General features: G+C 36.7%; 2 protein-coding genes and 2 pseudogenes across 2 annotated transcripts; 2 read left to right on the plus strand and 2 right to left on the minus strand.

Moving 5' to 3' along the window:
• Nucleotides 1–1,998: 1,998 nt before the first annotated feature.
• Nucleotides 1,999–3,190, minus strand: LOC126794911 (RING-H2 finger protein ATL54-like). Its single transcript, XM_050521708.1, is given in 2 exon segments — nucleotides 1,999–2,522; nucleotides 2,525–3,190. Coding segments are annotated over 2 exon segments (1,062 nt in total). The 5' UTR covers nucleotides 3,111–3,190; the 3' UTR covers nucleotides 1,999–2,046.
• A 6,730-nt stretch (nucleotides 3,191–9,920) lies between these two features.
• On the plus strand, nucleotides 9,921–12,131 carry LOC126795843 (protein DETOXIFICATION 16-like; annotated as a pseudogene).
• Nucleotides 12,132–19,387: 7,256 nt separating this feature from the next.
• Nucleotides 19,388–21,180, plus strand: LOC126794917 (uncharacterized). Its single transcript, XM_050521713.1, has 4 exons — nucleotides 19,388–19,763; nucleotides 19,858–19,940; nucleotides 20,134–20,333; nucleotides 20,946–21,180. Exons 1-4 carry the CDS (start codon nucleotides 19,510–19,512, stop codon nucleotides 21,072–21,074), a joined length of 666 nt encoding a protein of 221 aa, XP_050377670.1. The 5' UTR covers nucleotides 19,388–19,509; the 3' UTR covers nucleotides 21,075–21,180.
• A 409-nt stretch (nucleotides 21,181–21,589) lies between these two features.
• On the minus strand, nucleotides 21,590–25,438 carry LOC126795844 (MDIS1-interacting receptor like kinase 2-like; annotated as a pseudogene).
• Nucleotides 25,439–26,433: the final 995 nt, after the last annotated feature.

Consider the following 26,433-nt stretch of genomic DNA (forward strand, 5'->3'; position numbering starts at 1 on the left):
AAAGAGCAAGCAATTTGTTATATATCCAACACTAGAAAGATGAAACATACAGTAGTACGTGGTCACTGGTCACTAACTCAATCACTCTTGGCATTATATATCTAGAGAATGAAAATAAAACAACCCCGCTTAAAAGTATGTCTCTCCACCATTGGATCAATTTAATTACATCTAAAAGTAGCTGAACATAAATTTCTTGATTACTAAGCGATCATGTTAACATGATGCATTTGACAAGCTTTAATTAGCAAATTCAGAAGGAATTTTCTTAAGCATCCACATGTTTGTGATACCTATGGATTGTGACAACAAATTTGTTGTCATTGTGGTAAAAATATTTTAGGTCATGGTAGTTCATCTATAGTTTATAGGTACGTAATTACTTCAATTTTTCTCTAAGTTTCTGAACAAATTAATTATTGTTAATGTGATAATTTTGTTCAATTTTTATGCAAATTTGTACATTAATGTATGTGCTAATTTTACATTCAATGTTTCCAGCAAAACTGTCATGTTGGAATCCATCAACGTCACACTTGAATTCACAATATTAGAGTTTCTTGAATCCACGGGAAATTCTATAATCTACTAGAAAATTTGAGAAAAATCAAAGCTTATTAATATGAAAGATTCCTTCAAAAAAAAAAATTACAATCCAACAGCCATAAAAGGTGGCTTAAATACTGAAACAAAACCATAAGGCGCCAACAATAAGCATAATCAAGCCTCTACATCAAAATTCAAAACAAACAAATCAAGAACACTAAAAACTATTTTTGAGGCCTAAATGACATCTAATAGCCAAAAAAGCTCACACATCATGGCAATGCAATGAGTTTAATTTATGGCAATGTTCTCATTCCAGAAATATATTATTCGCCACATTTTTGAACTCGCATCCGGCCAAGACATGTTCCATATCTTACGACGGTTCATTTGCTCTTCAACTCTTGTTGCCATATATATGTTCTACGTCATGATTTTTAGTTCAATTGGATTGTTATCATCGTGGTAATTTGTACTACTAATAGAAAAACGGTCGTATGATATACATTCTCTAAAGACCTATTTCGGAGAAGAAGTTTCAAGAATGGTACAATAATAGAGAGAAAAGCATTGAACACGCAGATTTTTTAAACACAAAATTGTCAAAAAAAGAAGAAGCTATTTTTATTCTCTAACATGCATGATGCATGGTCTCTAACATGCATGGTGCATGGGTAGTGGGTTGAAAGTTCTGAGCAAGAACGAAGGAGTTTCAGTTACCAGAAAATTATAAAGAACGAAGGAAGTTTCGTACAGATCGAAATGATGGCTATTCCTTGTACCAGAAAAGAATGATGGGAATATTCAAATTAAAGTTATTCTGTTTTCAGGAATTTAAGTGTAAAAGAGAAGCGAATGGGAGTATGGGACCTAATAAAAGATAACACAGTTGACCATACAACTAATCTCAGCTTGGCATATAATCATATTACAGTCGTTCACTATCAAAAACTAAGAAAATGGATGATCATAATCACGCTGCAAAAGCTCAAGAGCATGAAGGGTGATATGTACAACCAGCTGTAGCAGAAGTGGGTTCAACACGGGCGGATCCAGGAGTGGCCGAGCCTATGCAAGTTTTTTGTGCTAATTTTTTTTACTATAGCAGTGCTAACCTATATATATATATAAATTGAGATTTTAGCATGGATTTCCACTATAATATAGTCTTTTTCTTATATTATCAAAACTCATTTTCTAATCTTCTTCCTTCTTATATATTGAATATGAAATTACAAGTACGAGTTATTGAAAATTTCAATCTAATTAATTTAAAAAAAAATTAGTATTTTATTTCGTCTTTGATTTTCAAAAAATTCTTATACTTTCATTAACATCAACTTTTATTTTGAAAACGCATTGACGTCTACATTTGCGTGGTTATACATTTGGACTGACAAAATTATTTTTTGCATTCCGCCAAACTTGAAGCCCATCTTGACCCCCAGCTTGTTGAGAGTCATATCTCTATGCCACAGTACGAGCATATGACCATAAACTTCAGAGGGGAGCAACTGAATTTATCCCCCATTTGTGCCTGAAAGACAACAATCTCGACCTTCCACAGCAAGAAAAAGACCTTTTCATCAAAACAGGACTTATATGAAGACACTGCTCAATTGAAGACTGACGATTTCGAGCAACATCTAGATATAACTTGGTTTCAGCCGATGAAGAATCCATCGAAATAGACCTTCTTAATGGAACTTCATAGAAAGTTACACCCTCCTTTGTTGTAATTACATTACCAACTTGGTATTCTTCACCTTCATCCTCTGTTCCGGCTCTGTTTTCACAAACCCGATTTTCATATCCCACTTGATTATCCACATTTAATTCAATTTCAACCTCAGAAATATCCATTAAGGGACCTCCATTTGTGTCTGCACCATCTCCATTTTGATCCCTGGAACCCAAATCAAGCCTCACAAAGTTTGAATTACTTAGAGTCTCGGAAGTAATATAGGCACGGCAAGGGGGCAATTGGTGTGAGATCTCAACCAAGTATCAATACAATTTATATGAAAAGCATGACTGCATTTAGGCAATAATCTAAGCATCTCATCTTCATGAAACTCATTTAAACAAACAGAGCATTCTGTACCTTCAATCAAGCCATCACCTTTTTTATACTTACAAACGGTGATTGAGTTTATGATAGATTGCTGCAAGCAAACGGTGGTAATCAACCATATTGGATGATCAACTTGATTCTCTGCAAGAAATTCCTCATCTCCGCTAGTTAATTCCAATAATTCGGACTGTGGAGATCCATTGTTTCTATTAGGACTGCATAAACCTGCACACGACTTTACTATAATGACATAGTAGGCAATGAGAAGAAAAAGACCTGCTAGCAAAGAAAGGAACAGAATCACATAAGGTGAAATATGGTTGTTTTGGCCACTTTGATCAATGGCAGGAAATGATGGTGGTGGTGGTGGGGGAATATAGAAATCTGTATAAGGGAAACAATCATATGTGCAATCTTGGCAGTCTGGACAGTCAGTTTGATTGGAAGAAAATGGTGCTGGGAAGAGTTTCCTGTGTTTGATCACCGCCATATTAAAGTGGGTGTGTGCAAAAATTCATGAATTACAGATAGAATTTGTTAAAGAAGATGAAATTAGGGAAAGAGAGTTGAGTAAGGTAAACTGTCTCTTTTTGTTTGGATTAGAAGAGAAGCAACCAATAAACATGGTTAAGAAATTACACATCCTCTTCAAGGTTGAGTGGGAGGTAATGTTGTATCCATGTGTTGGTGTTGTTTGGTATTTGTGTTATGTCAGTAAAGTTATTGCCCACGAACTCATGCATAGTTGACTGATGTTATTACTCTATTAGTGTCTTGCACATATTTTCCTACAGTATATGGGTGTGCCCAAGAGTTGAATGGAAACGTTTTTGAGTGAATGGTTGGATCAACCAAAAGATGAGAGATCCATGGGGAAGGGTGGCTGATGGAATTATGGACTTATGGGTTAAGCTGGTTGAAATTTGGAAATGGGTAATGTGTTTCATGGTAGCTTAGTAATAGCTTAAGTTTGAGTTTAAATTTTTTGACACAAATTAACTTGGGACAAAACGGCCCAACTACAAGTTCAAATCCAAGAAACTCTCTAGGTAACACTGACGTCAATGTTTCTACTGGTGATAGTTTATAAGAATCTCAAATACACTACGATCAGACCATTGTTGACAAAGAGCAAGAGACCTTTAAAAAGAGAATTGATACGCATAATACAAATTCTGCTTTGGTAGAATTCAGTGTTTCTCAAACTAAGTTTTGTTGGAGTGATTTTTAAACCTCTATGCTACTTATGCTCTGGCTCAAAAGAAAAAATTGAAGACAAAAAACGATTTACGAGACCTTTACCCTGCCCCTAATCGAAATCATGTTGTCCATCGTTGTCTTTGCAATTCGACTTTTCTTACTCATGTTTGGTTAGCTTTTTGTTTTATTTTTACTTCATGTCTCCTTTAGATTTTCTCCTTTTCATTTAATAAATTTCTCCATTGCAAAAAAAAAAAATATAGTGATAATTAAAAAGTACTGATTTTGGCACACCAAAAATTACAAACTACACACCCATTTTATTTTTAATACTATTTTTCCACTATCTCTTTCACTTCCCAAACTACCTTTCAATCAGATTTTTTTTTAAAATTCCTCTCTCTCTCTCTCTCTCTCTCTCTCTCTCTCTCTCTCTCTCTCTCTCTCTCTCTCTCTCTCTCTCTCTCTCTCTCTCTCTCTCTCTCAGACACCCATAACACCTCACGGTGGTTTCCCCCAATTCTCCAACCTCCTTAACACCTAATTTTGGGCATAAAGAGAATTTGTTATATGAATATTGAGTAAACATCAATTCGATTAGATACGTAAGAGAGTATAGGGAAGGGCAGTACTCTAGGGAAGGGTCTGGATTATGACTTGGTTAGATACGAATTATTGAATTTCACTCTTGGAACCAAATAGTTGCAGTAGAGGCATGAGGGTCCTTTGGAGGCAAAGAAAAAATTATGCAGAGAGAGAGAGAGGCGTTTGCTCATCTATGAAAGAAAGCATCACCGATTTTCGAAATTTACACTAATTTTATCAGCTCATATGTTGTGAATTGCATATCAATTGCAATTTCCACGAAAAGATGACATTATTGGTGCTTTCAATTTTCGTTTTCTACAAGGACCATCAATTTCATTCTTTGATTTCTATCTAATTATACCAACAGAACAAATCCTGCAAATTTGGTATTGCTCATATGTTGACCCCAATTGTACGAAAGAAGAGTGAATTGAAATTCATTACTTTAAATCTTGGATGCAAAAGAATATCGATCTGCTGTAACCTATGTTGCATGGACACGGACACGGATACGGCAACACGACACGGTGCGACACGGCGACACGGCAAATCTCAAAAACTTATCATCCGACACGGCTCCGATACGGCAAAATAATATATATATATATATATTTTTTTAATACTTAAAATAAATTAATAATATCATTTTAAGTTATAAAATTCATCCATTACACAATAATTTTAAGAAAAAATATTAAATAATCAAGTAACAAATGTGCATTTAGCCAATAAAACATATTCTCGTTTCAAGACCTCAAATAGAAAAGTGCATATAGCCAATAAAACACAAAAATACATATAGCCTATTAATATCCAACAACTTGAGATAGTCATTTACCCCTATATATACATAATCCTCTCACCAATTATAAAAATCCAAATAGAGCTGTTAATAGGTAGAGGCGTCGTTGTGAGCCCCTAGACTATTTTTTTAATTTTCCAACAAATAGAATCCGTTAAACAATATTTTTCCGAAATGTCGAATTTATAGTTTAATATTTTTGTAATAAACTACATATCACCACGAGCGCGAGAGTATTCGCGGAATAATTTTCTGACGCTCAGTTTATTTTTTTACGAACTTTAGAAGTTTTTGTATTTTGGAAATTTTTAAAAATACTTTTTTGAAATTTTTATTTCCATTTTTAAATCTCATCCGTTCATTTCCTTCATCTTATCTCAACCATTAGATCAACCTATAAAAACCCAAAAACCCTACACCTAGCCCACACACCATCACCTCTCCTCTTCTCTCTCCCTCGGCATTCTCTTTCTCTCTCTTCTGTTACAACTTACAAAACAGAGTAACACAGTGCCACCTTTTCTAGGTCGCCCCGCCGCAGTCCGGCGACGCCTCGCCACGAAACCACCACCACAACGACCGCCTCTCTCCCCTCTCTCTAAGCATACTCGCAGAAGCGACGTTCAGCTCGATTCCGGAAAGTCCAAGTTTGAGGCAGTGGGGACCCATCACCGATTTCCCGAGCTCCGGCAACTTTGTGTTGTGGCCGGGTAGAAGAAGAACCAGGAGCCTCGGCGTGGCAGCATAACCGCTGACGCATGAGATCGGAGATCAGAGGACCTGTTGTGGCTTGTAGTCAACGTGTCGAAAAGTCAAATTTTCTGATACGCCACATGGCGTGTCCGATACGAGAAAAAGGCGTATCGTATCGTATCGGCGTGTCGGAACGTGTCGGACACGCCGACACTCCACTCTTTGCCGTGTCCGTGCAACATAGGCTGTAACTCACATCTAACTTAATAATCCAGCCAATCTGCTTGATTAGTTGTATCCAAAAGCCACGCTCTTTGATGTCTCTTGTTCATTCCACCGTGTTAATAGACTTTATAAATCATAGGAGGACAAAATTGGCATAGTTTGACCTATGTTTCTTTGATTAGGGAAAGAGGACACAAGCCTTGATTTGCAGAATATGTGAAGAGGCCTTGTTCATCTATTGCTTGAAACCCGATGGCATTTCTTTTTCTAGTTAAATATTTTACAAAATAGAGATAAGGTTAGGGACGTAGGGATATGATAGTCAAAATACTATTAACCTCATTTTTTGACGATGATGAAATTAACATCATGTACGAAAATGATATTGACTTTGACACTCCATGTACTAATGTGTTATTTCTGAAAATTAAGTAACTATAATTATTAGTGGGCTAAAATTCATGTCATGTTCTTAAAATTAAGCCAGTTTGTAAATTTGACAGCCGATCAGCACCCTAATTAAATTTTGACACATTCAATAACTTGATACACATGAGCAAGACACCACCCCCGGTCCACCCGATCCATCGACAGCCCTACGTACCATATTTAGGGCATGTTTGTTTCTTCGGACTGTCTAATTCTGGACTAAGTCTTTGCTTAGTCTCAGACTGTGCTGGCTCGGATTATGGTATAGTAATTCCTAACCCATGTTTGGTGGAGTCTCGGACTAACGAACAAAATTAAGATAATAGTCCAGTCTCACGTTTGACGAACCACCAGGCTAAATAAATTTTGTTACTTAATTATTTTTCAAATTATAACAAGTCTTATTCAATAATAACATAATATGTCATTAATAACACATATTCATATAAGCAATCTTACTTCTTGATTTGTATATTTCCTGTAACAATTGGCTTATAATGGAACAACCTTCTCACATTCTTAGGCTCAAAAGGGTAGTTGTTCTAGGGATTCTCATCTCTTATCCTACATCTTACTACGAAACCAAGAACACCCCACCAGTGTGATCTAGAAGCAAGAATTTTTATCATTGTTTCTGAATTTTAGATGTTCAAGCTTTTCCCTTGCCTCCCCTGTCTATCAATGTGAATGACAAAAACAGAATTGATAGATAACGAATTGGAGGGACTTTTTACAATCCAATGGTACTGTGAGAATCAGGTAATACTCTCAGCGCTATGCATTCAAATCGCAAGTTTTCCTTAACTAATATCATGGATTTCAATATACAGGTTAAGATTTAACTAATGTTTTGTAAAATATCTTATATATCTTATGCAATTGCAAACATGTCTCACATCAATCATCAAAGATGTTAGTTTCTAATACCATAATCATGGAATTTGCCTCCCACATATCCGTTCAATAAAAACAGACTGCCTAGACAAGACAAACCATTTAAGTATCCTTAAGTCTTTGAACCTATTAAACTTTCATCCTACAACGAAGACATGACTACATGTTCCCATACAACAGAACCATGTTCTGCCTGCATCATTTGGTGTTAAAGAAGTGCAAATGGCCATCATCCTCACACAAACCTCCTTCTCCCTTTTGTCAGGGCTCAAAACAAACTGTCAAAGACAAGACAAAGGCACCTCAACCAAAACTATGATAGCCGCGGACTATCATCCTCTTTGATCTAGTTCTATACTAGAGAAACCTTAACTAGTACCGAGAATTGTAACAGCACGCTCAGTATTGTGAAACAAAAAAAAATGCTCAGCCAGGGTTACCCCTCAAAATGACAAATGTGATTCTGGCAACCTTAAATTACATCAACACATTGTGGCTTTACTACTCTACTTAACTCCAGAATGATCATCAAAATAAGAACTCTTATTAAAGCATCAATAATATAGTAACATACAATTAAATATGTATTCACCTAACACAGGTCACAAGTAATCAAAATCTAACCAGGATACTACATGATAGGCTTTAGCCTTACAAGTCAGAACCTTTATCAGAACCAAACCATGACAAATGAGCTAAGAATCAAATATTCTTGGTCTGCTTACCGTCATCAATGAAATGGGTGAGCTTTATGGTCTAAGAGAAAAGAGAACCCAAGATTATTGGCAGCTCAATTTCTTAAAGTTGTTCTTCAAAACCCTCATAAAACTCAGTTCTAAAGCATCCAACTTGCACCAAAATTTAACCAAGGGAACTCTACAGAGGACAAAATTCACAAACCCAAATGATGCAATATTAGAACAACGAAGAAAATGAGGACTATGATTTTACGTTTGAACATACCTCCGAGGATTGGAGCTAAAACCCAGAAGCGCAGAAGTGGAAGCAGATCCTAATAAGCATAGGAATATATCAAAAACAAGTACGTTCAACATTCAACTAAAGCTAGAATTGGCCCAATTTATGCAGAAAACCTAAGAACCATCAATAGGTATCAAGATTCCAGAAGATCAACAAAGTTCATAAACATTGAGAAAAGAAAACATTGCTGAGGGAGACAGAGAGAGATGAAACACGAAAACCTTTTGTTGCAAAACGTCAGGTGTGTCGAAATGTTCAGACATTCCGACGCTGCCGACATCTTTAATGTATGAAGCTTCTCTGCATAACCCAAGGACATGGTTGAATTGGGTACTTTCTTCTCGGGAGAAACACCGTGCGTCTTTGGAGTAACAACTGATGAGTTTATGACTCCATCCTCTCCTCCTCCACCTCCTCCGCCTCCGCCGCAGTTATCAACTTCACCGTGCCGACATCCAGCGCCTTCTTATAAGAATCAAACACCGATTCCAGCATGTGGTTTACCTTGCTGTTCTACCGCCGCACAACTCCAATCTCCTTCATCCAAGAAATGGAGGCGTCTTCTTCTTTGTGGCATCGCTGCATCGGCGTCTAATCGGAAGAGTCAACTTCAGATTAATAGAGAGAGAGAGAACCTGGTGTAGAGGCGTTGATGAGAGGAGGCAAGAGTGAGTGAGGGAGCGAGAGGAGGCGAGGGATTGCGCAGTCTGCCCGAATTCAGCACCTCTCCACAGTCCTGAAAATCTTCAACGCGCGGATTAGCTAATTTCATCAAAGCTAATCCCGTGTTTTCCCAAACAAAGGTTTCGGACTAACTTCTTAGACTATATAGTCCAATCCCAGCTAATCCAGGCTAACAAACGTGCCCTTATACCTTTATTTAGAACGTGTAGCAACACAGTTTGATGGAGACATGTACATGTAGTTTTACGTTACTCCTGATTTGCCCATTTGCGCCAAGGACGATCGAAACTCTTTCAATAGAAAACCAATGCTGTAATCATTTCGATAAATTACCATCCTTGTACGTCAACGGTTGAAAACTCTATATGTACCAATCCTTTGGATTTGCTCTTCGCATCTCCATCAGGCAGGCAAGTTCAGTATTATGTTTCTTTGTATTTCTATTATTTTCTCATTTTGTCGGATATATGATTTGAGTGTCGGAAATATGCTGCATATGTAAATCTGCATTTAGTAATCGTAGGTATGCATATGGACTGAAATCACTGATTCTCAATCATCTTTAGCTAGCAACATGGGTTTTGTCACCTTCGTGAAGAAAAAGATCATAAATCCTGAACAGCATGCATCAGAGTGATCTGACCCAATTTTCGCTCTTCTTACCAAAACAGGTCAAATAATTTTGCTCATCATTGTTTATGTAATTGAAAGGTTAAAAGCAGAGGATAAAGGATATTTGAATGGTGAAAAACTTGGGCAAAATATTCATATATATATATATATATATATATATATATATATACAATGGATGTACAAGAAGAAAGATGTGATCTTGAATCACCCTTGATTCCTAATTCTCAAGAACATGCTATTGAATTGAGAAAGGTATTCCTGAACAAGCATGTGATTTTTGAGGAAGTGAAGAAGCAGCTGTGGTTAATATGGCCTCTTGTGTCATCAAATTTCTTGCTATTTGGTGAGCAAGTTATTTCAGTTAAGTATGTTGGTCATCTTGGAGAGCTGCCGCTCGCCGGTGCTTCAATGGCTACTTCATTCGCTTCGGTCACTGGCATGAGCTTGATAGTAAGTTTGCTTCTACTCTTTAATATAATATGCAGCTTATTGTGTACGTTGTTGCATATACTAACATTTTGTTTCTTTGAACTTGTTACATAGCTGGGAATGTGTAGCGCCTTGGACACATTCTGTGGCCGGTCCTTTGGAGCGAAACAGTATCAGATGCTTGGTATACATTTGTAGAGGGCAATGCTTGTTCTTTTTCTCGTCTGCATTCCTCTTGCAATTAAATGGGCAAATGCAGGCAAAATTCTTCAGTTCTTAGGTCAAGATCCAGAAATATCCTCTACTGTAGGAGACTATGCGCGTTTAAGGATACCCTGCATTTTTGCTTATGCAATCAGACAATCTCATGCTAGATTCTTGCAAACTCAAAACAATGTGATTCCGATGATTGCTAGCACAGGAACTGCAACACTACTGCACTTGTTTACATGTTGGGTTATGGTATACAAGACCAGCCTTGGATATAGAGGTGCTGCTGTGGCAAATGCCATCACCTATTGGACCAATGCATTGTTATTACTTATTTATGTCAGAGTTTCTCCTACTTCCAAGAACACATGGACTGGATTCTCAAATGAGGCCTTCCATGGAATTCCCACTTTCCTAAAACTATCTATCCCTTCGGCTTTAATGACCAGGTAATTCTTACTTAATTACTTTACTGTATTGGCGTGTTACCTTGCAGTTAAAATATAGAAAATGCTTAGTAAGGTTTGTTGCTTTCATGTGCTTGAACAGCTTAGAAATGTGGTGCTTTGAAATGTTGGTCCTCGTATCTGGTTTGCTTCCGAATCCAAAGCTTGAAACATCAGTCTTGTCAGGTTTGCATTTGATACTAAATAGTGAGATAGTGATCATGAATTGGGAACACTACACAGGTCCTTATCGGTATAGCTGATTGAACTTGATAATGCAACTAGAAATCTATGATACTAACCGATTACCACTTATATATCTCAGCCCCAACACATGCGCAATTGCATACATGATTCCCCTTGCATTTAGTGCGGCAGCAAGGTGAGTCTAAATGTACGTTAAGGGTTATCTTTTATACTTTTGATCATCCATACATTGTCTTATAGCACAAGAGTTTCAAATCAATTGGGCGCTGGGCAACCGCAATTAGCGCGTCTAGCAGGATGTGTTGCACTTTGCCTTGTTGTGGTAGAAGGCATTGGTGTTGGTTCTGCCATGATATTAGGACGAAAAGTTTGGGGCTACTGTTACAGCGCTGAAAAAGAAGTTCTGGACTATGTTGCAAAATTATTGATTTTAGATGCTACTTCCCACTTTTTTGATGGACCTCAGTCTGTTCTTTCAGGTTTCTCCCACATATTCTTCTCCATAACTGCATTTAATCTAATTCAGAAGAAAAGAAAAACAAACACAAAGACAAAAGACGAGTTTAACAAACTTCTTTCTAAAGAATAGATTTTATTAGATTCATTGGAAATGCGTTAGTTCACTTCCTGATTTCAGGTATCATTAGAGGAAGTGGGCAGCAGAAGATTGGTGCATAGGTTAATCTCGGAGCATATTATCTTATCGGCATTCCCACTGGAGTATTATTTGAATTTGACCTCCACGTTGGAGGGAAGGTGACATGATATTCTTGACTCCTTGTAGTTTCTTAATCTTTCATGGAAATCTGAGCTTACATGTTCTTAACAGGGTGTTCTTAACAGGGTCTTTGGCTAGGAATCATCGTGGCGCTATGCGTAGTCACTTTTTCTTGCAATCATAGTCATACGGACTGATTGGGATACAGAAGTAAGTAGCTAGCTAGCTTGTTAGGCACGTATTAGTGTTTCATATAGAGAACGATCTCTGTTTGATTGATAAACTAGATTTCATTTTGCATTTTGCTTCCTTTTGCAGGTCAAGAAAGCATCTGATAGAGTGCACAGCACAATCAGTACATTGCGAAGCTGATGAATAGGTGAAGATCATACGTAGATCTGGAGACAGAAATTTTTTGAAGAAAAAGATTGTTAGGAACTAAAGATTAGAAAAAAATTCTTGATCATCATGTACAAAAATAATTTCATATTTGGAAAACAAGGGAAATAATTATCACAAAAAGCCATAATGAGGCTACAAGCCTCATATGATTTTGCACCGGACTTGTATGACCTGTTACACCAATTTCAACTACTTCAACAAGCTAAAACTCTATCGAACATGAAGAACAGTACAAAGACAATGGTTATAACTATAAAGTGGCTAGCTAGCCAACTATAAGTTACAAAGATGTTGCTACATATAGTTGAAGTGGAAAGCTAAACTGTAGATCTCGACGAGCGGACAAATATCAAACGGTCACTACTATCTTTCGTATAAATATAACTCTTCTTTACAAAACACCGATTGATTACTGTACAAGAAAACTAAACGTACACTTCTACAAATGTTGGTAGCTTGCACTAGCATAGCTGAATAGTAGATAAACCTTTTAAAAAACAAGAGAATGACAATTCATTCACCATAAAAGACCAAACAACACGCCCTAAAAAACGTGTGACCAAGCCCAGCTAGAAGCCGAAAACCAAGCAAGAACACGAGTGCTCTGACCAAGCCTTCCAGCACATCGTCTCTTTTTATAAGAAAATTGAGCTTCTTTTCGTACCTCTAAAAACACTATTTAACTGTAATATCTCGATTTTTCGGGTTTGATTCGTATAAATTCTTATAGATTATTAAATTTGAAATTTGAGTAAACATCGCATTTTTCGTTTTCTCGTCGTTGTAAAACGAAACGAAAACGATTTCGGAAATTTAAATTGAAAAACATTACGTTTTCTGTGACTCGAGAGTCGACTTTCATTTTGCCGCTCGTCTCTAAAAACGTTTTTCACGGGAGTTGTAGAACTGGTCGATACGAGTTTGTGGACGCATGGCGCACCTTAATCGGACGTCGTATGTGAAAGTTATTATCGACGAAAGTTGGTTTCCGATTTTGGAATGCTATAAAAAGACATTTTTTGGAAACTTTCCAAAAAAAATCAGCATTTTTTCCCCGGTTTCTCTCTCATCTCCCCCGACTCTTTCTCCCATCGCTGCTCTCCTCTCCGACGATGTTCCTTCTCTGGCCACCGTGCACGACACCGCCGGTGTCGTTAGGACCACACGGCCGAGCCACGTCAATCTGTGGCACCGGCGAACCACACCGCGCCGTGACGCATCGCCACCGAGGGAACCCAGCAGCAGCTCCGACGAAATCGACTGCGTCGGCGACAGCGAGTCTTCCTTCCCTACATAGCACAGAACCTTGCCTTGACGATCAATTCCCACTTCGGAAGCGGAAGCGGGAACGGAAGCGCGACGGAAGCGCGATTCCAGAAAAAAAGGGTTTGGGAGCGCGGTGGAAGCGTTGGCTTCCTAATTGGAAGCGCGATTCCTTTCCTTCCTCTATTTCATCAATCAATGTCTTGAGTCTCTTCTTGTCGTCTCATCTTCTTTCAATTTCTTCAAGCGGTTAAAGATGAATAACATCAATTGATCTAATGTGTCAGAGAAAAGAGAAAGAATTGGGGAGAGATATGAAGAAAATCTTGATGAGACAGAGAGAAGACGAACATTTTTTTTAAATTCAATTTCATCTAGTGATGTCTCTTTGACTTGCACGTGGTCAATATCTTCACACTATATTGGATATTCTTTTGTTTGAATTTTGAAAGGAAGCTTTAATATTGCTATAACCAAGGATAATCATGGTTTAGAAAAGAAGTTATTAATAGTTATCAAGTTATTTTAAAACTGGATAAAATAATAAAATATTAAAATAGTATATAATATATATTTATTATTCTCACACTTCCAAAACGCACATGCTTCCTTAATTTTTGAAAAAAATCGCTTCCGCGTTTCCAAACGCTTCGCTTCTACGTACCCGCACCCGATTCCATGTATCCTACACTACTACACATAACAACATCAACGACGTTTAAAAAATGCCATGGAAACCTTTTGACGGCGTTTTTCAACGCCATCCCCGAACGCCGTAGAAACCGGCGCCGTGCTTTTGGAGAATATCCATGGCGTTTGTAAAACGCCGTATAAAGGAATTCAATGGCGTTTGTAAAACGCCGTATAAAGGAATATAAAGGAATTTAATGGTGTTTGGAAAACGCCATGGATTTTTTTTCATGTTATAAAAAAAATAATGATTTTCTGATAAATTCCAGAAAATCAATTATCTTATTGAGAAAAAAAAATATTACACATCACAAGGACAAATCTCTACTGATATGTACATTTGAATTACAAAAATTGTAGATACCCAATATACAATATTTCATTATAGAAACAGAAATTTCAAATTAACATAAGCACTGAGAGACTAAAAGGGGTCATTATCTAGATCTATAATGGAATGGAGAAAATGACTTCACTAGTTCAAACTTTCATCTCATCAATCTACAAAAACCTGTACAAAAACAACACGCTTGTATTAGAAAATTAAAGTCCATACCTAGGCTTTGATAGGAGCATCAGAACATACATTTGGGGAAAGTGATTCAAGACATACTAATAAGTAGTGATATATAATAAGTACAGTAGATCGATTTATAAATACATAAACAAAGAAGGAATTAATTTATGAACCAGATACAAGCTTTACTATTAAGTGTTATAGATGTGACTGATCAACTTATCAACAATGAGACTGATCATATAGCTGAGAAACAAATTAAACATCCTATTCAGATTCAAATTCACTACTCTGAACATGTGTTACTAGTGGTTGAAGAGAAAAAGGGGGTACACTGAGGAAGTTGAGGCTGGAAATCAAGGCAACTGGATGTTCACGTTGGACGCCCCCAATAATACATTGCCCAAGCTGAACATAGGACACAACATCATATCAAGAAAATATTGATCATTTGTAGAGACAACATATGATTTTAAGACCAAAGCTTCCATGATGCTTAGTCAAAGTCCTATATATGAATGATTAGAAATAAAGAGAATAATTTATGTTTGCATACATTCATAATTTAGCGAAAGCTAAACTGTGAACTCAAGCAGCAAGTGTGACTTCAGTGTGCTGATTGATTTTTATAATAGAATTCTAGTATAAGCTTCAGTATTTACTAGAACGGCAATGCCATATTGATATTGATGCTGGAGCCCTACTATTGTAGTAAACTGACTTTAATTTGTAATTTCTCTCAAGGAGCTAACCGAAGTAGATTCACTCACCAGGTCGAAGGGATGGTTCCCACAATTCACAGAAACTGCTTTCAGGGATTCTGAGGCAACCATAGCTGGGTCACCTATCAAATACATATATAAGAAAGCTATATGTTAGACTAGCAAAAGAAGAGGTTCATGGTGAGAATGTCAATGGAAACAAATTCCCATTCTATTTGATTTGTGGCGTCACATATATGACATGTCCCTCCTCTTCCAATAATGGAAATGAGTTGAGATCACAAACTGTACAACTTTTGAAGCTAGACATACCCAAATTAAGAGTCCATCGGATGTAACAAAGACAATCATAACATAGGTTTGGAGTAAGAGTCGTACCCGGCATCGATTTCTTACGAAATTGAGGATTTAGTTTTCAAAATCCAGCTTTCAACCACCAAATCTATAACCCAATTAGCTGAAACCCCAAATTCTAAAACTAAATCCCAAAATAAACAAAGGTCGAAAAGCAGCTAGCATCGAGTCCCAAATCGTAAACCTAAATCCCAAATGGCAGATAACCTTAGAAGCTAGCATCGATTTACAAAATACTACAAAATCGCAATAACCCAATAACCCCAAAACGCGAATACTACAACCCAAAATGAACAAAATTCGAAACCACGGGTTTGATAAAGAACCTTACCAGCATGGAATAGAGGGATGAACTTCCAATTTGTAAAGATTTGGTAAAAGGTGCGGCCATTGAGGTCTGGATTTGAGAGAGAGAGAGAGAGAGAGAGAGAGAGAGAGAGAGAGAGAGAGAGAGAGGCCTGGCCGTCTGGGTATATTTTTCGATAACGAGAGATGTGAGAGGTGCGGCTGTGTGGGTTTGGTTGGTAATAGGTTTCGATGGGTGAATCAACGTGCGTAAATTAAAACAAAATGGGCGGGTCTATATAATATTCATGACGATGACAAACGTCATAGACTTGAAAACTTACCATGGCGAGTCATTAAATAACATAACTCTAGCGTTTTTAGAAACACCATAAATTAATGATGTTTTATAAATGTCATTAAAATCACATAAATTCGATGACGTTTGTAAAACGCCATAACTTTTATTTTGACATGGAGTCACGAAAATCGAAAATTCAATGACATTTTTTGAAAAAAACGCCATTGAATCTATTTTCAATGACATTTAAAAAAAACGTCATGGTTATAATGTCATTAAAGACTATATGTGTAGTAGTGCTACCTCCTTCCTCCTCCTAGGCGCGATTCCGGTTTGGGCGGCGTGTGAGGTCACGCGCGCCGATTTGGGCGGCGCGCAAGCCCCATGCGGTGTTTCGTAAACAGTAACTTTACGAACAGTGATTTCATGAACAGTAAAACTTGAACAGTGTTTTAACGGTAATGAGTCGACGCCTGTGAATTTTACGTATCGTTTTCTAAGCACTTTATCATGTTATTTGGTGACCGACGAAACGAGTGAGAGAATTACTTTAAGTGTCGTGGAAGTTGCACGCAGGAAATAAGGTGAGTAAATCTCACTATGACGAGTCTACCCTTAACGGTGACTCATATTTTCGATTTCTTAAAAAAAGATTGAACTATGACATGTATATAATATAGTGGGTTGTGTATGTGTATAAAATGGTACGATACATATATATGAGTTGCTATATTATATACTGTTACGTTCTTATTTTCAAATGAGTCTGTACTGTGACAACTATATTTATATTATTGAGCAAGAGTCGCTTGGTTGTAGTAGTACAATAAACATGGTTGATTGTTATACTGTACATGGTTTTAACATTAAGTCTTGTTAAAACGTTTTCTGGTCTTCGGACGTTGTTGACAGTAATCAGAACTAAGCCTTAGCCGGGTGTCGGTTACGATTCAGTTAGAGCTTTAGTCTGTCTGCCGGTATACTGCATGAGGGATAACATATGGGTTGCCTGGGTCTCATGAGTACCCATGTTTTTGTGTGATATTGGGTAACAAATGGGTTGCCCAGTATCTGTCGGCGTACTGCATGAGGGGTAACATATGAGTACTTGGGTCTCATTAGTACCCTTATTCTAAATGTAATTTCAGTAAATAGTTGGGTTGCCAAATGTCTCATAAGTACACATATTTGCCCCTTTTTGTGGGGGCCCACACATGATCCACGTTATGAAATTAATGAAACAATGACAAAATTTGGTTGAATGGATCTAGTTGATAGCAAAATAGGAGTTAAGGGATTATTTCAATTTTAAAGGTTATGAATCAAACTGACCATGTCACAAGAGTTCATGGACCGTTGGTGAATTTTTCTCTTTCCAAAATTGATGGAAGTCTAAGTTTGGATTATGGAGGCAAAAAGAAGAAAATAAGTTTGTTGATGCCTCTTTTTCCACAAGCTAAAAACCCAGGCCTAACATGCAAAAAAAAAGCGAGCCAACGGTCCTAAAATCACTTCAAGCTTAATATCAAGCCAAACATAGGTTAAAACACGTCATGCAATTATCGTAAACCTAAGCTACGCTTTGGAATTTACACGAGGATCGTGGTATGGAAGGTAACTGAGCTTGTGAGGCCTATCGTCGAAATAGAGTACGTAAACAAATTTTGGGCTTGGGAACCAAAATTCATACATTATGTGGCTTGAAATTCGACCTTGGGGTATTTGAGAAAGGGATCTTCAGCCCAATATAGACAATGCCCATTTTTGGCCCAAAACCTATCACATAACCCATATCTATTTCCCATTTCAGTTGCTTCATCCTCATTTGGCAAACACGTTCTACCACTTTTGCTGCTGAGATTGATGCTTGTCTAGTTTTGGTAGCACTAGAAAATCAGGGAGAGGCAATCACGCCTAGATATTCTAAGATCTCTTTGATTTCATATCCCCACAACTTCCTTTGAACATGATTTAAGGAGCCCATGATATTTGGTTGGTGACAGCAGCACCAAGGTGCCGACCTATCCCTGCCATCACCGCCCCTATTCATAGACCACGCATCCGAGATGAAGAAAAGCCTTGAGGACCATTGGTCTTTAAGGTTCATCTTCCCTTCCCAACTCTACTATAAAGAGGCAAGGTTGATGTTTCAAGGGGGGGGGGGTTCATGAGGATTTAGTCCAAGGGATTCCAATCCAGAAGGGATCCGATCTCATCCCAACCAGAAGAGAAAACCCAGTAACTTCAAGCAAGAGAGCATGCCTTATCTCTCATACCCAAACCATCACCCACCTTGCCTTAATCCTCACCCAAATCATGCAATCTCATCTCTACTGAACTCACAAGCATCCAGCTCCCTCACCACGCCCCTTCTGTAAGCTTTGTTACTCTTGTTAAGCATAAAAATGAGTTGTTGCTACAGTCAAGCAAATCTCTGCCGTTATAAGTGAATCGATGCTGTTACAAGTGAATCACTGCTATTACAGTCAAACCAATCACAACAAAATCGTTCTTGGATCATTTCCTCGATCGATTTTAGGCCTAGTCGCACCGCAAAAACACTCTCTTACAAAGTTTTTATTGATTTTATTAGAATATGGGCGGTTTGGGAAAATTAGGGAGGTGTAAAAATAACATTTTATCTGTTTGTACAAGTCAATTAAAGATTCACTAAGTAAGGAAGTCTAAATGATATTTTTATAGATATGAATAGAAACTCGCATAAGAAAATATATATAAAAATATGCAACGACAGCAGCAACTAGCTTTAATTAACAACATTATTCCTCTTTTCTGGGCAAATAACGCAATTTTTTAAAATAAAAAATGACTACAGCTACTAGTCTTCTTGGACCAATGTCTTAGTGGAGATTTAGCACGGTTTGAAATTTATTCATTGACTACCTGAATCTCAGTTTTATGTCAAATGCAACGAAAATGGACTGTTATTTTATGCACACCCTCGCTGAGAACTACATAAGAAAGTTCCTGTTCAAAATCGTAAAGCCAAGAAGAAAGAGATGACCATTGACTCTGTAACCTATATATAAGTGATTAACTTCACGCCTGATCCTCATATATAGCGTGTCAACCAAAACCTTTTCTCAAACAGATTCATCATTCTTTCCAAAACACACTTGCCTTTGCATTCATCAGTTCAATTTTGTTTCCTGCTTCATTTCTTTTACTGCTATTCAACCCAGAACTTGAGGCGCCATGGCCATGTCGATTAGAACAATCACAACAACAGCAGCACTTACTCCTAACAATTCTAGATCATCACTAGTTCATCATAATCTCAGATTGAACCAGAGGGAATCATGTCATTTTCTTGGAAATCGTAACTTGCGGTCATCTAGTACGAGCCTTCAGAGATTTCAGATTGGCAGCAAGATTCTGCTAATGGTGGTCAACAGCGTTGACCCCAGGACCCCTCCTCTTCCTTCTGATCCTTCCGGTGGTGGTTCTTGGTGAGTTCATCTATTCGTGAATATATCCGTCATTGATTATGTGATTGAGTAATCGTGTTATGTGCTCATTAATTTGTATTATATGTATCTGCAGGAAAATGTGGCTTTTTGGTATTCTTTTCTCAGTAATTATACCCTTTACAAAGAACAAATGGTACCCATTACTCAAGTTGAAAGGTAATTAAGCTATATTATTCACAATGTTATGATTCTTATCGGTCAAAACCCTAGTAATAATTAGCATGATTGATTAGTTACAGATGGATGCAAATTTACCTACCACCCTAAATTGCCCACCAAAATGACCATTGATTATAATTAGGTTCAGTATTAATTTATTTCATGTGGTTGCAATGTTGTATATGTGTAGAACAAGTGGAGACGGCGTTGGATGCCGCAGAAGAAGTCGCGGAGATTGTGGAGAAGGTGTCTGAGAAAGTGGAGGAGGTTGCCGACGAGATCGGCAATCATCTTCCGGAAGGTAAACTCCGACATGCTGCCATGCTTGTGGAGGAATTAGCTGATAAGACAGGCAAGGCTGCGGCCCTTGCTGATGATATCATTGAGAAGGTAACTAATACTAATCTTACGTACCATACGTTAATTTCTTAACTTCTAATTTTCTATGTGTAAAATTGATACATAAAATTACTATACTATATAGTTTAGTACTTACTAATTTTTAAGATATCTTATCCATGATAAACGCTTGAGGGTCACATGTATTAAGCTCTGTGATTAAACTAATATATGTGCTTAGTAAGGTTGAATGATAGTTGCTCTATATTAATCATGAATCAAAGAATATGCCTCTGCTATGAGGTTATGAATAACAATAAAGAATATACGTTAGAAAATGAAACCACTTGTTCGTTGTTTTACTAAGAAAAAATATGATCTGAATTAACTTAGATTTTCTAATGAGGCGGCTCCATACTTCCCACCTGCAGCACTGTCGATCTCAAATCAAAATGTGCACGTTTCAAATATCTATCTCTTTGTTTTTCTTGAAGCAATTCTATATTGTGCACCTAACTTGTTTAACAGATCCGCTAAGTTCGAGATGGAATTCATGCTTTTCCTGCTTGTTGATTTTGTCAAGGAAAACAAGTACAAACATATTCAGATAACAAAACTGTCTTTGTCAACCCTAACCGTAGTTGTTACGTGAAAAAATTGCAGACTGAAGAAGTGGAAAGAGAGGTAGACGATATCATTGAGAAGGCCAATGAGAAAAAGAAGGAACACAAAATTAAAGAAACGACTACCATGCAAGCTGATAATATTAAAAATGAGACAGTTGAGAACTGAGACAGCTAATCGCTAGCTCAAATACATACATGTAAATCATGTATTTATCATTTGGATTGTTAACGTAGTCATGACTCAATATTTTTTTATTTGTAAACATCTTGGAACTTTTAAAAAATGATGCACAAGTTTGTTGTTAGATTATACTAATGTTTAACCCAAAATATAGTCCAAATACCCAACACCACTATTGGGCTACAAGCCCAATCTAATCCTTACCAAAAGATAAGCCTCGACCCATTAAAACCTGCACAGTTTTTTTAAGGCAAACGTTTTAAAAGATATTGATCGTATGGCCAGTCAAAAGTCAAAACTCAGAACTTTGCTTAATCAAATCTACGAAAGAACTTTGCTACCAGAAAGAAGGTTCTTTTTTGGAGGAAAAAAGAAAGAGGTTCTTTATCTGCTACCTTACATTATTTCTGGAATCACATGATTGCATTCTTTTTCGTCTTATTTCTGATTGCTTTTTTTTTAATCAAAAACCATGAAAATTTTATTGAGCATGAAACAGATCAAAGATTACAAACTTCAGCTGCAAGAGCAGCCTGAATAACAGCAGGAGCTGAAAAATAAAAAGCATCTTGCACCAAAGAACAAGCATATGCAGCCAAAACATGAGCTACATTGTTACCAGAACGATGGGTATGAGTAACAAACCAATTCCCTTGTTCTTGCATTAGAGACCACAAGTCTTCATATAACCTACCCAACACCGTAGTATTAGGCATGCACTCCTCCGAAAGTTGACGTTTCACCTCTAAAGCATTTGTCTCCAGAATACGAGGAGTAAACCCATGAGCAATAGCAAACTCCACCGCTTTCATACAGTCCAACAGCTCAGCGTGCTCTGTTGAAAGAAGACTAGGCATGGGACAAGCCCCACCAGCAACCATAGTACCAAAACAATCTCTGATAACGAAACTCACACCCCCACTACAAGTAATATGAGAAAAGGCATCATCGACATTTATTTTCAACACACCAACAGCCGGAGGTCGCCATTTAACAACAGAAGAGGCTCTAACCTTAGGAGGTCGCCATTTCTGATTGTTTATTCATATATGAAACTGTATACAAGTATTAAAAAGATTTCTTATTTGATTAGTATATAGTTTTCCGGTTGATACATTATGGTCATGGGTTAAATCTAGCTAGAAAAGACATGAACTGGGACTCTAAGTAGTTCGAAAAACCATCTACGTTGTTGGATTTATTTGTGCAGAACAATGGTTAATAGTTGTCCTCAACTTTAGGTGTAAGAGGGGGATTTATTTGTTCCAACAAATCCTTCTGCCATAGGTTTTCATTTGCTGAAGGAGATGAAAATTTCGAATCACCCTTGTAGTACTAGCATTGGAAATATTTAAGTATTACATATGATATATCCCAGTTAAAATCAAACCATTAACATATATATAAAAACTATGAAGTTAGGCTATATATCCTAAAAGGAGTATGATGCACATTTGCTCTAGTTTGAAGCTAGGCTACCCTGAGAGATGCGCATTTGCTCAAGTAAGCACATTTCTCATTTATGAGGGTATCTTAATTATTATCATAACTTAATCTTGGTGGGAGTCTGGGAGAGTTGAAGTAACTATAATACAACTGAAGAATGCTGACTAAAAGTTCCTGAAATAGAAACTTGGCTGAGTTATTCCCTTTGGATAATGTTCTCTTCATATCTTTGGGTCTTGAAACTTGAATTCTGGTTTGTATGGGATTTGAGGCTTTACTTAGGGATGAGTTCCTCTGTTAACTTTGTGCATTTAATTAATAAATAGGTATCTGTCTGCACTTCAAATATAGAATCACCTTGAGAGAAGATAAAAACTAATATTTGAGTGAAGTTTATGACATTACTTGCATAAGGAATGATGAGCACAAGAACCCTGCAAAAGCTACAGGGCCTGCATCCCAAAAACAGGAAACATTCATATCTTCTCTGTAGAAGTTTCATTCCACACCATTATTATACAGGAAAATCTTTGTTTTATTCATACTTTAGAAGGTGAAAGATTGACAAAGAGATTAGAGAAAAAGGACAAATAGAGTTTTCGGAAAACCTGACTCACTGAGAGGATCAATTTATTGCATTTTTATATTACATTAGATACAGGTAATAGGGAATGCATTAAACTCAGAGATTGAGAAACTGATGATAGATTTTTTTTTTATTATATGAGATTCGATTCAGAGACTTAGAGATCTAGACTTGGCTTCCAAGGCCGGATCATTTAGAGGATTCTGAAATGATCTTCAAGGCACAACAGTTTATTCATCAGAAGGAAAATATTCACAATTACTAACTATAAAGTGTAATAGTCTATCATAGATTCTCTGATCACAAGTAGTCTAAGCATTGAGAACAAGCAATTCACCACATGTAATCATATGAAATGCTTGGACAAATGCAGCCTTTGAGTTGAGAGGAGTTGAGAAAGTTGTTTCATTGTAGGATGGGATTGTGCTCTGGAGTTCAAGCATGCAAATGCTATCTTAAAAAGAGCAAGTACTTCTCCTGCAACTTTATTTGAAGGAGCGGAAATGCGCTGGTCCAAAAACTCCATGATCGCCATTTGATGGGCAGGTAATGTAGAAGATGATTGTTGAGATGATAAAGATGAGAACATATCTCCTGGATGCTTTCCCATAATTACTTCCAATGTCAGCACTCCAAAGCTATAGACATCACATTTCTCATTTATATCCATCGTATAACCGAGCTCTGTGGAGAAAACAACTCATAAAAATGGACTTCTCAGTATTCAAAACTATGTCTGCTACACAAGACATTGCAGAAGAATTACTTTTCCAAATATTAATTGAAATTTTGTTGTTGTTAATACATTCTTTTTTTTGGGGTCAATTGTTGTTAATATATTCATTCACTATAAAAAGTTAAAAACAATATCAGGCTTCTAAGTGGTGGAATGATAAGTACTTAAATATGCCTGCAAGGCATAAAAATTACCATTGGCCTAAAATAAAAGCAGTAAGATTGTTATAGTTAAAGAGATTAGGGAAAACAATACAAACCTGGTGCCATGTAATCATATGTGCCTGCAAGGGCAGACCAATTAGCTGAGTCTAGGTTTAAGAACTTTGCAGTGCCAAAATCTGAAACGATGTCCTTATATACAGAATCCAGCAATATGTTTTTGCTGGATATGTCTCGATGTACAACTGGTGGCAAGCAATCATGGTGCATATAGCACAAAGTATTAGCCACATCTTTCACAATATTCACCCTCGTACTCCATCCCAATTCTTGAGCTTCATGATCACTACTCAGCATTGTGGCCATGCTACCCCTTTCGAGATACTCATACACCAAAAATGAGTGTCGCTTATGTAAACAGTATCCATAAAGCTTCACAATGTTTCGGTGTCTTATCTTAGTGAGTGCTCTGATTTCAATCAAGAATTCCTTCTGAAAAGTTTCTCATCACTGCATAGCAGATGGAGTTTCTTCACAGCCACTACATTGGTGGATGACAAATTTGCTCTGTATACACTCCCATGTCTTCCTTTTCCAATGCAGTATATGGAATCGAAATCTTGTGTTGCCTTTTTGATTTCCTCATATATGGAATCGGAATTTTGTGTTGCCTTTTTGATTTCCTCATACATCATCTTTCCATCATAACCTAATACGGAAAAAGAAATTTCTTCATGCATGATGGATTCTTGTTGATGCTGGTGCCTCTTCTTTCTTTTAATGACAAAGACAATTGCCAAGATAGCAATTACAAGTGCAAATGCTGCTAGGAGAGAGAATGTGATAAGAAATGTCTCTTTCTGGTCCTTTCTAGAGCTTTGTATATTGCAGTGTTGCAAAGCTCCACCCTCGCCACACAAGCCCTTGTTACCTTGCAATGCTTTCTTGGGAGAAATGCTTTGCTTTTGGGAAGTGCACCTTCTAAGTCATTGCAGGAAATGTCAACAGACGACAAGCTGAGCATTCCTTCAAAACTTGCTGGAATGAAACCAGAAAGATTATTGTGGGACAGATTCAGCTTCTCCAAACTGCCCATATCACTAATTTCTACTGGTATCTTACCAGTAAGTGAGTTATGACTTAAATCTAGTTCAGAAACATGATTTAACTTCCCCAAACTAGATGGAATTCCTTCTCTGAACTTGTTGTTGCTCAAATTCAAGTGGTTTAATTTGAAGAAGTCACCAACAAAGCTTGGAATCGATTCATTTAATCTGTTCGTGGATAGATCAAGATAGTCAAGATTAGCCAATGACCCGAATTTTAAAGGTACACAACCAGAAAGTTGATTGCCATTCAACATCAACTTTACCAAAGAAGTTAACCTCCAAATTTCCTTTGGAATAGTCCCATCCAAACATTAAAAGAAGAGATAATTAGACATAAATCCAATTTTAAAGCCCCCACTTAAATCTAAACCCACACCCAAAAGTTTTTTTCAATATAAACCCAAATATTTTAACCTAATATTTTTAATTTTTTATAACAAATATTTTTCATTTAGAATGGTTTCACTTTTTTACTCTCTAGGTTGAGAAATTGAAACTCCTCCTTAAAATTAGATTTAACAAACTTTCTAATTTAGTTAACATTTAATTGTATCTATCATTAAATGAAAATTGTAATTTCATTTTGGAGAAATTTGAGAAAATCGGGTGTTGACATTAATTTAGAGAAATTATAGAATATACAAGAGTAAAACAGAGGTATGAAAATTAGGTTTGACCAACTTTCTAATTTAGTTAACATTTAATTGTATCTATCCTAAATGAAAATTGTAATTTCATTTTGGAGAAATTTGAGAAAATCGGGTATCAACATTAATTTAGAGAAATTATAGAATATACAAGAGTGAAACAGAGGTATGATTGAATGAATTTTGATTTTTTTCTTATTTAAGACGATTAATTATTTGAATTTGTTATAATGAGCCTTAAATTTTGTCTTAGTTTTTGTTTCTCCATTTCTTGATGTCTATTTAGTCTCCTATCACTTTATGTTATCAAAACGTTTTTTCATATACTTGGAATATACTTTTTATTCTCCTACTTATTCAGCAAATTGAAAACACATATTATAAACAAAAACAATACTACACACTATAATTTAAAGAACATAATGAAATCCCCATAATTGTCAAATTTCAAGACTATGAATACAAATCTCACTACTTACTAAACAATTATCCACTTTACGTATACATGTTAAATAGATGCAAATCTTGTTACCTACTAAGTAGATTTTAATGCTATACAGAATATAACTTCTTACCTCAACCTTAGATGCACAATAAAATCACACCTACTCTACAGATACAAATCCAAACCAAATTGTGAAACTCACATACTCAACATA

The sequence above is a fragment of the Argentina anserina genome, chromosome 5 (genome assembly GCF_933775445.1).
Source record: "Argentina anserina chromosome 5, drPotAnse1.1, whole genome shotgun sequence".
Classification (NCBI taxonomy): Eukaryota; Viridiplantae; Streptophyta; class Magnoliopsida; order Rosales; family Rosaceae; genus Argentina; species Argentina anserina.

Excerpts from the sequence above, each read along its gene's own strand:
- LOC126794917 (XM_050521713.1), top strand. The coding sequence starts at position 19,510 with ATGGCCATGTCGATTAGAACAATCACAACAACAGCAGCACTTACTCCT. Across the intron at positions 19,764-19,857 it reads CCTTCCGGTGGTGGTTCTTG|GAAAATGTGGCTTTTTGGTA; the intron begins GTGAGTTCATCT and ends ATGTATCTGCAG. Across the intron at positions 20,334-20,945 it reads CTGATGATATCATTGAGAAG|ACTGAAGAAGTGGAAAGAGA; the intron begins GTAACTAATACT and ends AAAAAATTGCAG.